Here is a 16649-nt window from a genome sequence, read left to right as displayed (position 1 = left end):
ATTATTATTATTATTATTATTATTATTATTATTATTATTATTATTATTATTATTATTATTATTATTATTATTATTATTATTATTATTATTATTATAAAATTAATAATTAATTAATAATAACCTTCACTAGAATATAATCTAATTATGAAATCAAATATAGGCCAGGGCTTTACAACTTAATAAAGAGATTGAATACAATTAAATGGGATATAAATGGAATATAGCCCAATATGATTATAATATTATTTCATTGTATATGGTACATTTAATTTAGTTCCTATCCCATTTAATATATATTCTTTATTAAGTTGTAAAGCCCTGGCCTATATCTGATTTCATTTAGATTATAGTGAAGGAGACGAGTTCTTATTAATTAATTATTAATTAATTATTAATTAATAATAATAATAATAATAATAATAATAATAATAATAATAATAATAATAATAATAATAATAATAATAATAATAATAATAATAATAATAATAATAATAATAATAATAATAATAATAATAATAATAATAATAATAATAATAATAATAATAATAATAATAATAATAATAATAATAATAATAATAATAATAATAATAATAATAATAATAATAATAATAATAATAATAATAATAATAATAATAATAATAATAACTTCAGAATAATAATAATAATCATGACAGTGCATTACTGCTGACCAGCACCTATATCAGAAATAAATGTTTACTGTATTGATCATCATCTCAGAAGCAAGCATTTGAAATGTCAGTGCTATAGCCTTATTTCTAAATCACGCGTTGCGAAGGCTATTGGCACTCGGCTTTATATTTCTCGAACAAGTTAGATACTGTTCATAACTCATAAGATCTATTTTCTTTAGTATTCCGTTCATTTTGTATTGTATTTTGTTTACTTCGTAATGTATAGAGGAGTGCAAAAGAATATAATCTTTATTGTCATTGTTGGTCCAACGAAATTGAGTTTAGAGCATACAAACATACTGAATATAGCATGTATAAATAATAACATCAATAATATAATATCAATGTCCCAAGTGCAATAGTGCTAGCGCAAATGAATAGTATGACAGTCCAGTTGAGTTAATGGATGGAGTGATTTCTTGATTTCTAATTTCTTTTCATTTTTTGGACAGTGCGCTAAACTTGACAGCACGCTATTTCGACACACATTTCTGCCAAGAGTGCTGTCAGCGGGGCAGAGTGCAGACTGCTCGCAAGCTACACACATTGGGCATGTGTCTGCGCATAATATCTCATCGAGCAATGTGCTTTGTGGATACCTTGCAGACGCAGAGCAGGCTCTGTGAATGCAATTTGCTTCGCGCAATCCATTCTCTGTGGATTCCGCCCCTAGTGTTGGTACAACCCCACATTGCTAGAAAACAATGCAAACCACTGGAAAGGGCAATTAATAAGATAGGGGACCTTTAATAGTGTAGGGCGCAAAGTAGGGCGAGCCTCTTGTCACTTTTACGCTGATGACACCATTATTTATTGCTGCTCCCAGACAATTGAAAAGGCGCTAAATGACCTGCAGGCTGCTTTTGATATTGTCCAGTCCCAGCTGCAGCAGCTACAACTCGTTTTAAATGCAGACAAGACCAAAATGATGCTGTTTACTAAGGCCAAAAAGAAACCACAGACCCTCCCACACATAGTCACTAAGCAGACAAAATTAATTGATAGAGTGCCAACCTACACGTACCTGGGTTTTTTACTAACTAGATGATCGTCTCTCATTTACATCTCATGTAAACAATCGTGTAAAGAAGCTGAGACTCAAGTTATGTTTTTACTTTAGAAATAACTCATGTTTATCTTTTGCAACAAGAAAGAGGCTTGTCCTAGGTCCTGCCAGTATTATACTATGGAGACATCTTATACATGCATGCTCCTCCAGGGGGCAGCACTGAGCAAAGTCCACACTTCCTACCACAGGGCTTTAAGGTTTATTACCAATCTCAAACCTCTGACACATCGCTGTACCCTTTATGTGAGAGTAGGCTGGTATTCGCAGGTTGAGTCATTGGTACCTTTTCATATATAAAGCCATACTGAGACAGCTCCCATCTTACCTGTGTTCTTTCATCACTGCAGGAAAACAGCACTTACGTATACCAGTTACGTTCACAAGACAAGGTACTGTTGACCGAACCCTCCTCTAGGACTCTGTATGGAGAAAAAGCCTTCCAGTTTTCTTCCCCTATAGGGCCTGGAAGCGTGTATCCTTTCGGCAACTTGCGTTTCCTTCCGCGTTGCTCTGATTGGCCAGCGATCTACGCTAGGAAAAGCAAGTTGACGAAAGGATACACGCGGCCTGGAATGAGCTTAAAAAAACATGGATCTGGAGGAGCTTATCTCACTACCATGTTTTAAAGCTAGGATAAAAATCCTGGAGGAAGATGAACTAGTCTGTAAATGTTATGTTACGTAACAGGTCACACTAAATTAATCTTGCCTGCCTTCAATCAACATTTCTTTCTTTTTTCTTTAAACGTTATACTGTGAATTTAATAAAATTGTGATTTGTAATTGTCTTAATTGCTGTCTTCTTGGCCAGGTCTCTCTTGTAAAAGAGGTTTCTAACTTCAATGAGACTAACATGGTTAAGTACAAATAATTTTTTTAATTAAAATTAACAAAAACCGGCGGTTGCAGGAGGCATGATTAGGACAACATTGAAAGCTACTAATGCAAGATGATTAATAAACAAAAAAAACTGCAGTAGCTGAAATCTCATAACTTCATAGAAGACTGGCTTAAGTGATGAGTGGCAGTGTGATTGTTCCCTTACAGTAGATTAAGAGGAACACTGATTGAATGGATTAACCACTGTGCAGGTAAATAGTATTCCTGACTGAACTATGTTTAACTACATTAGTAATCGTTGTAGTAGATACATTACAACATTTTTCATATAACTAGTAAAGCACGGTGACACAGTGGTTAGCACTGTTGCCTCACAGCGAGAAGGTCCTGGGTTCAAATCCCAGTTGCAGGTCTATCTGTGTGGTTTTTGCATGTTCTGTGCGGGTTTCCTCCAGGTACTCTGGTTATATTATCGTACAGCTTACGCTCTGCTCTCTTGGAACTATCCCTTTATCCAATCTAATAATGAATAATTTTTCTCCACATGCACACACCCATCCGCCTGGCCACACCCACATCCGCTCCTCTACATAAGCGGGGTCGTGGCCACACCATCAGCTCCTTCCCTATTTTCACAACCGTAAAGTGCCTGTATACACCACTTTAGTTTAGTGCCGAAATAGTTATTGGAAAGGAGCTACATTATTGGAGAAGAGGAGCTGCATTGACATTATATCTTTGTTTTCTCTCTCACTATTTTTCGAGGAAATACAGCGATATTGTCTTCGCCACCGGAGTGTCTAGAAGATGATGATCATTCTGACCTCCACCGACGCTTCGCATTAGGGGCACGCGTCGCTGAGCAATCCCCGCCGGTATTGCCTCCGGCTCTGCAGCTGGACACTATACTTGGGAGGCGGTCGGCTGTGTGGGGGCTGACGGCCTCTCTGGGCGGGTGATGTTTTTTGCGACGCGGGCGCCAGGTGTGTCAGTTGTGGGGGGTCAACTGCACAGCTTACGAAGGTCGGCTCCGGGCTAGAATCCTTTTTGCTTTCCTTGACCGGCTTCCTGCTGCTTGTCCCAGACAGCATGGAGGGAACGTTGTCTGGTGTTTCTTATTAGAATTCACCATTGATGTGTTTCGGGTTCTTGACGTGCATATAGCGCTGGCCCTGGGTGCTTCCAATGTGGAACCACGTTATGGGCCGGCGCGCCTTGGTTGCCCAATTCATAGAAACGGCGTTTTTTATGCGGGCGACTAGGAAGGAGATTTTTTATCTCTACCGAGCGCCAGTGCACTAGGTTAGACTCAATGACTCACGTGCATCTCCGGGGGGAGATGACGGAGTAGATCATTACATTGGCGGAGGCGTCTCACGCCCATGAGGTGGGCCGCCAGGAGCAGCGCATTCACGTTCTGTCCATCTTGGTGGCGCCCTCTGTGATGTTTTAGATCGACACGCGTACCTACCCCCCTCTTAGGACTGGGGATGGCAGCGTGACTAGGATGCAGGACTGGTTCTAGTCGCGCCGGACCAGGTCAGTTAACCCGTTGTCCGCCGGGGCGCAGATCTGCTGTTCTGGTACCCCGAATTACTTTGTGCTTTTCCGGGGGGAAAATGCCGGGTCGGTCTGGGCTTTGCGGGGATTGATGTCGTGGATGTGTGTGTCATATGTATGCCACTACGACTTGCCCATAACAGTGACGTGCTTGGTCCATATTGTGTTGTACCTTGCGCTGTGTTAGGGGGCCTGGTCCTTCTCCATTTGTTTCACTCCTCCCTCCCCCTGCTGGGCAGGGATGGGAGGGGGCTGTCGAGGTGGTTGCTGTCAACCCCTCTAGGCATCCCTGTGAAGGTCCCGGTCCGCCAGGCCCAGGTCCGGACTCGTTCTCGTCGACCTGTTGGCCTGGGTTGAAAACTGAAACACTTGTACTGCTTGTATAGCCTGTGTATACGCGCAGTTATGTTTCTAGGTTTTATTGGTGGGTTAAGGGAACAACCGCCTCCTGTTAAACTAAACATAGGGAGGTGGTTGGTTCTCCGGTGTGTTGGTAGCAGAGTCGACTCTCGGGTGGAGGCCGGGCTTGACCCCGTCTGCCCGAGAGTGTGCCCCCGCATTTTTTATGACGTCTGCCAATTGTGCCAATTGATTCATCTGTATTGTCCCCCCGGGAAACGATAAATAAATACACTAATAAATTAAATACAGTAGAGGTATGATTAACATACACAATAGTGATGAAATATGACATAAATAGAGCAGAGACATTCCTCACACAAAGGGATCTCTCTCTTCCTCTCCCCATGCCCAGATACAGATACACACACTCTGACCTTCTGACACACTCACACACACAAGGCCCCAAACCTCTCTCCCTCTCCCTTTCCCGCTCCCTCGCCTCTCTCCCTCTCTCTCTCTCTTGGACATTCTAGTGCCACTTAACCCAGGTGAGGATTATAATTCAAATACATTACACCAAATGTGTTTACACCAAATGCCACAACAAGCTAGCCAGATGGCCACATCACAGATCGTTATCAATGGCACCTCCACAAAGCTAACCATCAATTTAACTCATTGACACAAGATGCCAAAAGTCGCTGAATATAATGACTGTATACTGCCCCGGCCAGATGCAGGCTGAGCACCTCACTCTCTATCAATCACAGATCATTATCGTAAGACAGACGCACGCACATATGCGCACGTAAATGCACTCATGCACGCGGGCATACAGGCTGACCGATACACACAGACACACGACGTGCATTCAGGACAGAGACACATACACACTGGACTATGGGGTCGCTAATAAAACACTCTGACAGGGAAGGAGGGGCACTTCTCTGCTTTTACTTAATAATAATAATAATAATAATAATAATAATAATAATAATAATAATAATAATAATAATAATAATAATAATAATAATAATAATAATAATAATAATAATAATAATAATAATAATAATAATAATAATAATAATAATAATAATAATAATAATAATAATAATAATAATAATAGATTCAATTTGTACCGCACTTTATATTCGCGAGAATCTCAGAGTGCTACAGGAGATATAGACAAAAAGTTAAATGAATAAAACAATTCAAATGTATAAAAACTATTTAAAAAGACTAACAACCAGTGAAATGGAAGAACATAAGAGTAAAATAAAATAAAAATTATAATAAAATGAATAGAAGTAAAAAGAAAAGTAAAAGAAAAATTCAGGCAAAAGCCTTGTTAAAAAGAAATGTTTTTAGGCCCCTTTTAAAAGCCTCGACGGACTGTGGTGCTCTCAGGTGGATGGGGAGAGCATTCCAAAGTATGGGTGCGGCAGAGCAGAAGGCGCGATCGCCCATGGTGTGCAGCTTAGTCCTGGGGGCTTTGAGGAGGTAGGCTGTGCCGGAGCGGAGGGAACGTGAGGAGGACTGGGGGGTGAGGAGTTCCTTGAGATAGGCAGGGGCACCACCATGTACGCACTGGCGAGTGAGGAGGGACACCTTGTAATCAATCCTGTGTTCCACGGGGAGCCAGTGAAGACTTCTGCTGGACACTGCTCTTGACAGAACGGACGGACTGGACTTCACTGACTGGACTCCACTGACTGGACTCCACTGACTGGACTCCACTGACTGGACTTCACTGACTGGACTCCACTGACTGGACTCCACTGACTGGACTCCACTGACTGGACTCCACTGACTGGACTCCACTGACTGGACTTCACTGACTGGACTTCACTGACTGGACTCCACTGACTGGACTTCACTGACTGGACTTCACTGACTGGACTTCACTGACTGGACTCCACTGACTGGACTTCACTGACTGGACTCCACTGACTGGACTTCACTGACTGGACTTCACTGACTGGACTCCACTGACTCAACTTCACTTATTTTTCTACACGACCGGCCGGTTGTACCAACTTGATTTCAATTGTACCTTAATGCTTATTCAACCTTCTTGTAATAAATACCCTCAAAAGTGTATCATTCTTTACTTCTTTTGAATCTCGTTACTGATCGGGCTTTCCAAGTTTTAAATCCTGACAATAGCTTATAATGCCCTACAGTATATGAAAATCCTGAATTGCTTTGCTTCAAAGAAAGTGTATAAGAGCTACTAAATTGTTTCTGCTGTGTGCCTCAAGTATAGCACAACCATTCCATCTTCAAACAACTTTAAGTTGCCTGGGAACATGCTCAGATTTTGCCCAATTTGTCAGAAGAGTGTTTTTGCAGTCTCATAAGATACATGTTTAAAGGCTTTATTCATCCTACATCCGTGCAATGAATCGCTGTCGGACTTGGCACGTCTGATGTCTGGGGCAAGATGAGCAGTGGAATGTTTCTCCACTGGCTCTGACAATGTATTCAATAAGCAATGTCAAGAAATACAAATAAAAACCAACAATAAACTAGACAATTCCGCGCGGGGGAAATTGTGAAAGTGTGGGTGACGCCTGTGCACCGCCGGCAAACGGGAGAGGGTCTCTCGCGAGTCTCTATGACAAATGGTTCAAAAGATACAAAAAGGGGGCGCGACCTAAGGATCTGGGGAGTGGTCAACATAGACCAATGAAAGAGGATATCCCTACTGAGTGCAATGACACAACCCGCAAGTCGCATAGAACACTATTACACTATTACACACTATTACACTATTACACTATTACACACTATTACACTATTACACACTATTACACTATTACACTATTACACACTATTACACTATTACACTATTACACACTATTACACTATTACACTATTACACACTATTACACTATTACACACTATTACACTATTACACTATTACACTATTACACTATTACACTCTATTACACTATTACACACTATTACACACTATTACACACTTACACTATTACACACTATTACACACTATTACACACTATTACACTATTACACTATTACACTAGCACACTATTACACTATTACACACTATTACACTATTACACTATTACACACTATTACACTATTACACTATTACACTAGCACACTATTACACACTATTACACTATTACACACTATAACACTATTACACTATTACACTATTACACACTATTACACTATTACACACTATTACACTATATTACACTATTACACACTATTACACTATTACACTAGTACACACTATTACACTATTACACACTATTACACTAGTACACACTATTACACTATTACACACTATTACACTATTACACACTATTACACTATTACACTATTACACACTATTACACTATTACACACTATTACACTATTACACTATTACACACTATTACACTATTACACACTATTACACTATTACACACTATTACACTATTACACTATTAAACTATTAGACACTATTACACTATTACACACTATTACACTATTACACTATTACACACTATTACACACTATTACACTATTACACTATTACATACTATTACACTATTACACTATTACACACTATTACACTATTACACTATTACGCTATTACACACTATTACACTATTACACACTATTACACTATTACACTATTACACTATTACACACTAGTACACTATTACACACTATTACACTATTACACTATTACACTCTATTACACTATTACACTCTATTACACTATTACACAATATTACACACTATTACACTATTACACTAGCACACTATTACACTATTACACACTAATAATAATAATAATAATGGATTGGATTTATATAGCGCTCTTCTCTGACTCAGAGCGCTTCACAGAGTCCATTATTCGTTCATACACAGTCATACCGGTGGTGGTAAGCTACAATTGCAGCCAGAGCTGCCCTGAGGCAGACTCACGGAAGCGTGGCGAATAATCAACGCCTACGGCCCCTCCGACCACCACCAACATTCATTCACATGCATACACATTCATACGAGGCAAGTAGGTTAAGTGTCTTGCCCAAGGACACAACGGCAATGGGATGGACATGGGCTTGAGCGGGATTCGAACCACCAACCCTTCGATCATTGGACGCCCCGCTCTACCCCTGAGCCACGCCGCCCCACTAGCACACTATTACACTATTACACTATTACACACTATTACACTATTACACTAGCACACTATTACACACTATTACACTAGCACACTATTACACACACTATTGTACTGAGTACAATGGCACAACCCGCAAGTCTCTACGACAAACGGTTCAAGAGATACACAACGGGGGTGTGGCCTAATGGGGGTGTGGTCTAAGGATCAGGGGAGTGGTCAACATCGACCAGTGAAAGAGGATATCCCTACTGAGTACAATGGAACAACCCGCAAGTCTCGATGACAAACGGTTCAAGAGATACACGAAGGGGGTGTGGCCTAAGGGGGCGTGGTCTAAGGATCGGGGGAGTGGTCAACATTGACCAATGAAAGAGGATATTCCTACCGAGTCCAATGGCACCACCCGCAAGTCTCTACGACAAACGGTTCAAGAGATACACTAAGGGGGTGTGACCTAAGGGGGCGTGGTCTAATGCTCGGGGGAGTGGTCAACATCGACCAATGAAAGAGGATATCCCTACTGAGTCCAATGACACAACCCGCAAGTCACTACGATAAACAGTTCAAGAGATACACTAAGGGGGTGTGGCCTAAGGGGGCGTGGTCTAATGATCGGGGGATTGGTCAACATCGACCAATGAATAGAGGATATCCCTACCAAGTCCAATGGCACAACCCGCAAGTCTCTACGACAAACGGTTCAAGAGATACACTAAGGGGGTGTGGCCTAAGGGGGCGTGGTCTAAGGATCGGGGGAGTGGTCAACATCGACCAATGAAAGAGGATATCCCTACCGAGTCCAATGGCACAACCCGCAAGTCTCTACGACAAACGGTTCAAGAGATACACTAAGGGGGTGTGGCCTAAGGGGGCATGATCTAAGGATGAAAGAGGATATCCCTACCGAGTACAATGACACAACCTGCAAGACAGAGGGCGCTGTCAATCAATTCAGTACTGCTACACAGAGGGGCAATGAAGGGTTAACTCCATGAGAAGTCATTGGCAGGTCAGCTGTACTGAGTTGATTCCTTTGAGCCATGAGCCACACACCTGTTACCACTAATTAGGCTGATGCAATCACGAATTACTTGCACTTTGTGACATAATGTATTTCAATGAGGGCAGACGCATGACTTCATTCTCACGATGATTAAACGCAAACGATAAGAGATGAAGCGTTGTGACTTTCAGATGAGCACTTGAAGGGTTATGTGAAGGGTTGTGTGCGATATTGTGGCATTTCGTCGACAATTGTGGCCCCGGTGGCAAGCATAACACAAGGGGGGAAAATGGATAGAACCTGCTTTTTATTAGAGTGGCTAGCCATTGGTGTCTATGGGGAGGATAACTTTCAAACAAATGGTCATCAGTTGAGATAGAAATGTCCAATTCCATTTATTTTTATTTTGTGAGCGAGGCGACAGCCGTGTCATCGTTTTGATGTGTTGTTTTTATATCGACGTCCAAAATTGAGATCACTGTCGCAATTTACCCAAGGTGGTGGTACAAAATGTATTTTACCTCCTACACTCTAACTTGCCATTCATTCCCAAGAGGACCGAAATGTTCCCGTTTAAAGTCGATTTGTAGCCAAACGGTGCGGTGAAACTTTCCGAAAAGTAATAGACACTCGAGTTGGAGCCGGCGGTAGTTTTGATACCTTTCACGTGTATGGGCGCGAACACTCTGGGAGGAGTTTTGTTGGCAAAATCGGCGGAATAAAGAAATAAATAAAAAGAGTATAGATTACTATAGTGTGGTTGCAACCTGGCTTCGCCAGGTCACCCACACTAATAATGACAACAGAGAACATAGCAAATAAGTAAGTCCATTGGTTGCATGAGGTCCATTGTCTGCTGTGTGTTTGTGGGACAGATACGATTGGCGGAGGTGGAACAGGCGTCTCTGAGGTCAGAGCAGCTGTCCGATAAGTCGTCGTCGCTGGCGCTGCCTGATGACCTCAGTCTGGATGAACACAGCACCTACCAGCTGCTGGCGCTGCCTGATGACCTCAGTCTGGACGAACACAGCCACTACCAGCTGCTGGGGCGGGACAGCCAGGTACATATTACACACGCACATGCCAACCAACAGGTACATACACACGCACACACCAACCAACAGGTACACACACACACCAACCAACAGGTACACACACACACCAACCAACAGGTACACACACACGCACACGCCAACCAACAACCAAATCAAATGGGCATACTGTACAGTGTTTTCTCTCATAATGTATACAGCACATTTTACATGCAGTAAAAGTTACAATGTGCTTCAAATGCATCTACTCTATCCCCCCTTCTCTCTCTACCTCTCTCTCTCTCTCCCTCCCTCCATCTCTCTCTCGCTCCCTCCATCTCTCTTTCTCTCTCCCTCCCTCCCTCCATCTTTCTCTATCTCCCTCCCTCCATCTCTATCTCTCTCTCCCTCTATCACTCTCTCTATCTATCTTTCTCCCTCCCTCCATCCATCTCTCTCTCTCCCTCCCTCCATCTCTCTCTCTCCCTCCATCTCTCTCTCTCTCTCTCCCTCCCTCCCTCCATCTCTCTCTCTCTCTCTCTCTCTCTCTCTCTCTCTCTCTCTCTCTCTCTCTCTCTCTCTCTCTCTCTCTCTCTCTCTCTCTCTCTCTCTCTCTCTCTCTCTCTCATGCACACACACACACACACACACACACACACACACACACACACACACACACACACACACACACACACACACACACACACACACACACACACACACACACACACACACACACACACACACTCTGTTGACACAAGTACATATTGGCACAACCATTAGCATTACTATGTATTATCTTCCCCTCTCTCTCTGGGGAGTCACAGCGCCCCCCTCATCACTCTTGCTCCACACTGCTAACCATTAATCACTTCATTAATCACTATTTACGTGATTTAATGCCTGATTGAAGCATCTGTGTCTCTGTCCCTCTGTGTATGTCTCTCGCTCTGCCATGGGCATGCTGGGACACTTGTGCACGCATGTGTGTGTGTGTGTGTGTGTGCGTGCATGTGTGAACATGCATGTGTGTGTGTATGTATGCACCCTTTTCACATCCACATCCTCATTCCAAGCGCTCCAGGGTGCCACCTGGTTTGTTTCAATGCCTTTTCTTTATTGAAACCCAGTTCATTTGATCTCATGTATCGCCTGGACAACAGGCGAGCACTTTGAAAATGCCATTATTTTTCCTTTAACAAATTCCAATATTAATCAGTGAGGTATGGTGGATGAAGGAAGGGATATCAAAAGACAGTTTTGTGAATAGGCGGGAAATGGTGTACTGATTTCTATTATGTATAATAGTAGATGAAGGACTTGATTGACACCGTTCTTGCTACAGTGAATATTAATGCATATGGATAACATATAAGATATGTAGTACACCTTGCTAACCCCCATTTACTAATAATAATAAGATAAGATAAGATATTCCTTTATTGATCCCCTTGGGGAAATTCAGGCATCATAGCAGCATGGGGGAGGGGAGATACAGGTAGTAAAAAAGCAGTGTAAACAATATAACAAATCAATATAATTAACTCTGGAAATGTGCATATGGTAAACAAGGTGCGAGATGAAGGTATGTATGCCCTCTCAGTTATATTTGCCCTATAAATAGTTACAATATATAATCTAATAATCCAATAATAAAATCTAATCTAATATATAATCTGAAAAAAATTACTAAATGCTAAAATGCTAAATGCTAAATAATATGCAATAATAATAATAATAATAATAATAATAATAATAATAATAATAATAATAATAATAATAATAATAATAATAATAATAATAATAATAATAATAATAATAATAAATTAGATTTAGAGAGAGAAGCACCTTTCTCAGATTCAAGGACACTTTACAAAGAGAGAGAAGCTATATAAAAAAGGGTAAAAAGGGATGTCTGATATTATTGGCGTACCGATATTATCGGCCGATATTGGCATTAAAATGTAATATCGGAAATTATCGGTATCGGTTTAAATAAAAAATTTGGTTTACATTTATTTAACCTTTATTTACCCAGGCAAGCACGTAAGAACAAATTCTTATTTTATTTATTGTCAAAAGTATGCATAATGTTGTGTTAATTCAACGACAAGAGATATGTAAGGGATAATGTATCACGATATAACTTACTAACAATATACCTAATTAATTTTACACCATCGACAAGACAAGATCAAATGCAGACGCAATTGTTCTGTGGCTCCGCTGTCAGTCAGCCCAAATAAAGTTATTATTATTATCTCCGGCACCGCTATTGACCAATCACAATCAAGCATTTCGGCGAATGTGAAAACGCCATGTAATAAGTAATGTTAATTACCTGAAATTATTCAGTTTTTTGGGGGGAAAACCCTGCATATATCGGTATCGGTTGATATCGGTATCGGAAATTAAGAGTTGGACAATATCGGTATATCGGATATCGGTAAAAAGCCAATATCTAACATCCCTAGTAAAAATATTAATATATATAGTAACAACAGAAAAAAAAAAAAAAAAAAAGGAAGCAGGGTGCAGTAAAAAAAAAGAAAATAAACAAAAACTAAAAACGGGATTAGTAGCTTAAAAGGTGGGTTTTGAAGTGGTTGATAGTGTCAGAGCCTCGGATGGAGGGGGAGAGGGAGTTCCAAAGCCTGGGGCAGCTACAGAGAAAGTTCGGCCTCCCAGTGTGGAACGCCTGGTGCAGGGGATGGTGAAGAGGTCGGGAGTTTAGGGGTGGAGTAGGTCGGTCAGGTAGGAAGGGGCCAACTATCTACTTACTTATTTACTATCTCTCTCTCTCTCTCTCTCTCTCTCTCTCTCTCTCTCTCTCTCTCTCTCTCTCTCTCTCTCTCTCAGCGAGGGAGTAGTGCTCCCCCAGTCCGGAGGAGTTCCAGCGGAGGTCCTCCCACGCGGGGCTTCACCCCCCAGCTCGGGCAGCGAGGAGGGGATCCAGGGTCTGCTAGAGGTGGGCGTCCACCCCCAGCGACCTCAGCCCCAGCTGCTACAGCAGAGCCTGTCGCACCACAGAGGTACAACACTCACACACACACACTCACACACTCACACACAAGTTCAAAGAGAGAAAGTTGACGGTGAGGATGGGAGGTTAACCCTTTCACTATCACACTACCAAAGGGTTAACCCATTTCACTGCGACAATACAGAAGGATAACCCTTTCACTACCACACTACAGACGGTTAACTGTCTGTAGTGTGGTAGTGAAAGGGTTGCCCTTCTGTAGTGTGGTAGTGAAAGGGTTGACCTTCTGTAGTGTGGTAGTGAAAGGGTTAAAGGTATATTCACACATCATATCATTCAAAGACATGCACCATTATTGTCTGTTTTGTTGATATGGGCACGTACTGAGTTTTACTCTGATATATAGTATAATACAGTATGATGCAATAGATGCTACAAGAAATATCCCACATAAGAACACATAAAACATAGAAATGTCAGCACATTTCAGTAAAAATCCTTCCTCAGACCATCATAAAAGAATAATACAATACATTTGGGCCAAGTTTCCCCAAAAGCATCTTAGCCCATTGACTCTTCGTGCTAAGAGGGTTTTGGAAAACCGTACCAAGTACTTTTCAGATTTTTCTTTTTTCCACATCATCCCCATCTCTCCTGTCAGTCACCATCTACCCTCAAATGTACCTATCTCAAACCCTTCCCCTCCACTGTTGTGATTGGAGGATCAAGAAAAGTGGGCGGAGCTTGACATAGGTCAATAAAGCGTGTGGAAAATAATATATTATAGCTTATCTAAATTGCACATTATACTGTTATATATCATATTAATATTTCCATAGGGGTTGTTATCTGATCGCATGATTAGTGTAATCCTCCTTCTCTGGGGCAACCGTTCATCACTATTCCTTATTATCCTGAGGAAAGTACTCACTGACCTCTGTGATGTTCCACCGCCTCTGTTCCATCACGCCGCCACGGTGACATTGATATTATCATTTAAACAGGAGCTCGTCTCAACGTCTCTCTGGAGCTCAGACATGTGTATTATGACGTCCTCTCCTATATAGAGGACACATCCCAGATTCACATGCTTGATTGACTTCCGGTACAATTAGAACAGTGATAGATGAGGGCTGACGGCCTGACAGAGAGACAGGTGCTTTGCAGAGAGGCGGTGATGAATGACATGTTTATGGCATCGTGCTTATCGCTCATCCTGCGTAACACTACGGTGTCTCTCTGCCAAAGAGCAGATGGAAACTATATGAGACGAAGTCCATTCAGGGGGGCGTTGCAGAGTTATATAATGTTTTGTGGGGCGGATTGAACTGAGGAGAACTGGATTTTTGTTTTATGACGCATGTATGATAGAGAGCTTTACGCATAAATAAAAAGAACAACGTCTATTTAGAAGAGATTAAATTAGAATACACGTCCTGACAGAGAGTGATTAGGAAAGAAAGCCTCTCTACAGGTGCCCCCCCCCCCCCCCACACACACAAACTGATCATAGCCTCGCTGCCCTGTTTCCAGATGGCGATGGAGGATGTAGTGGTGCTTCTTCCCTCCTGTCTTCCACCTGCCTGCAGACTTCTTCCACCCAGCTGCTGCTGTCCATCCGGCAGGCAGCCCGGAGCAGGAGGGGGCCGTCCAGGCGTGCTTCCCCAGCCTCCTGGGCCTCTCTCCGCTCACCCGGAGCCAACAGCAGGGCCCTGGGCTCTCAGGTGTGGATGGATGGATGGATGGATGGATGGATGGATGGATGGATGGATGGATGGATGGATGGATGGATGGATGGATGGATGGATGGATGGATGGATGGATGGATGGATGGATGGATGGATGGATGAATGGATGGATGGATGGATGGATGGATGGATGGATGGATGGATGGATGGATGGATGGATGGATGGATGGATGGATGGATGGATGGATGGATGGATGGATGGATGGACGGACGGACAGTAGTTGGGTAGTTGGATGGATGAGGTGCTTACAGTCAACGTACAGTTTTAGTGAGCTAACGTCGACATTATGTAAAGCAATGATTTATCGAATAGACAGGTTTATTGTTTACCAACATTTCCATGGGGGGGATAGTTGATAAGTCACAGCTAATGCAAGATTTGACTTGTAATTATTGCTTATACATAAATAATGTTGGAAAATGTCGTGCATTGCTTTAAGAGGAATGCATTGTGTGGAAGTGTACACTTCTATTAGAAATCGAAGTGGCTCAGACTGAGACGGTTGCCTTAACCCTTTCACTGCCACACTACCAAGGGTTAACCCTTTCACTGCGACAATACATACGGTTAACCCTTTCACTGCCACGTGACAAACCCGTTCACTGTCTGTAGCCTAGTGTGGTAGCGAAAGGGTTAACCTTCTGTGTAGTGTGGTGGTGAAAGGGTTCATTCTCAGCAGTGCTGAGCGATTATCAGACCTCTCCGCTGTGCAAGACCACAAACATTATTTGGTGGTAATTTACACAAATCTTTTTACTTATTTATTCAATGTCCACCTTTTGCTTTCATACCCCCCCCCACCCCCCATATTGTGTGGCAATTTATTGTATATATATACCGGTAGGGTTTGGAACACACTGATGATAATGACAGAAAACCACCTGGAAAGAGACCTGTTGGGTTCTTGCTGATGAGTAACCATGGAGACAGATGGTGCCGTGTCTCCTCGCTCCCTACCTGTTGGCTCTGTTTAGTCGCCGCCTGAGTGCCTCTGTGATCCTGCACCGCTGTAATGCTCCGCGGCACTCGGCTAATTAGCTCGATACCGACTCCCTGCACTTGTTTATGGCTCATGTTCTTGACGTTCTCTCACTCCCGTTTTCTTGTATTCTCCCCCTCTCCCTCTCTCCCTCTCCCTCTCCCTCTCCCTCTCCCTCTCCCTCCCCTCTCCCTCTCTCCCTCTCCCTCTCCCTCTCCCTCTCCCTCTCTCTCTCTCTCTCTCTCACTCTCTCTC

The 16649-nt window shown here is 42.2% G+C and overlaps 1 protein-coding gene across 1 annotated transcript in view; it reads left to right on the top strand.

Annotated features, from left to right (window-relative positions):
* The window catches only part of LOC311231801 (voltage-dependent T-type calcium channel subunit alpha-1I-like), a gene marked incomplete at both ends in the record, with an annotated part of 367238 nt that overhangs the window by 323964 nt on the left and 26625 nt on the right, over window positions 1-16649 (top strand). The window contains 2 exon segments of the mRNA XM_084318426.1: window positions 10528-10713; window positions 15256-15390. Of these exon segments, the coding sequence (XP_084174552.1) occupies window positions 10528-10713; window positions 15256-15390 (321 nt within the window).

Source organism: Notolepis coatsorum (assembly GCF_963971535.1).
Source record: "Notolepis coatsorum genome assembly, chromosome: 7".
In the NCBI taxonomy this organism is placed as follows: Eukaryota; Metazoa; Chordata; class Actinopteri; order Aulopiformes; family Paralepididae; genus Notolepis; species Notolepis coatsorum.
Note: the sequence above shows the minus strand (reverse complement) of the source record. Positions and strands in the feature narration are given on the sequence as shown.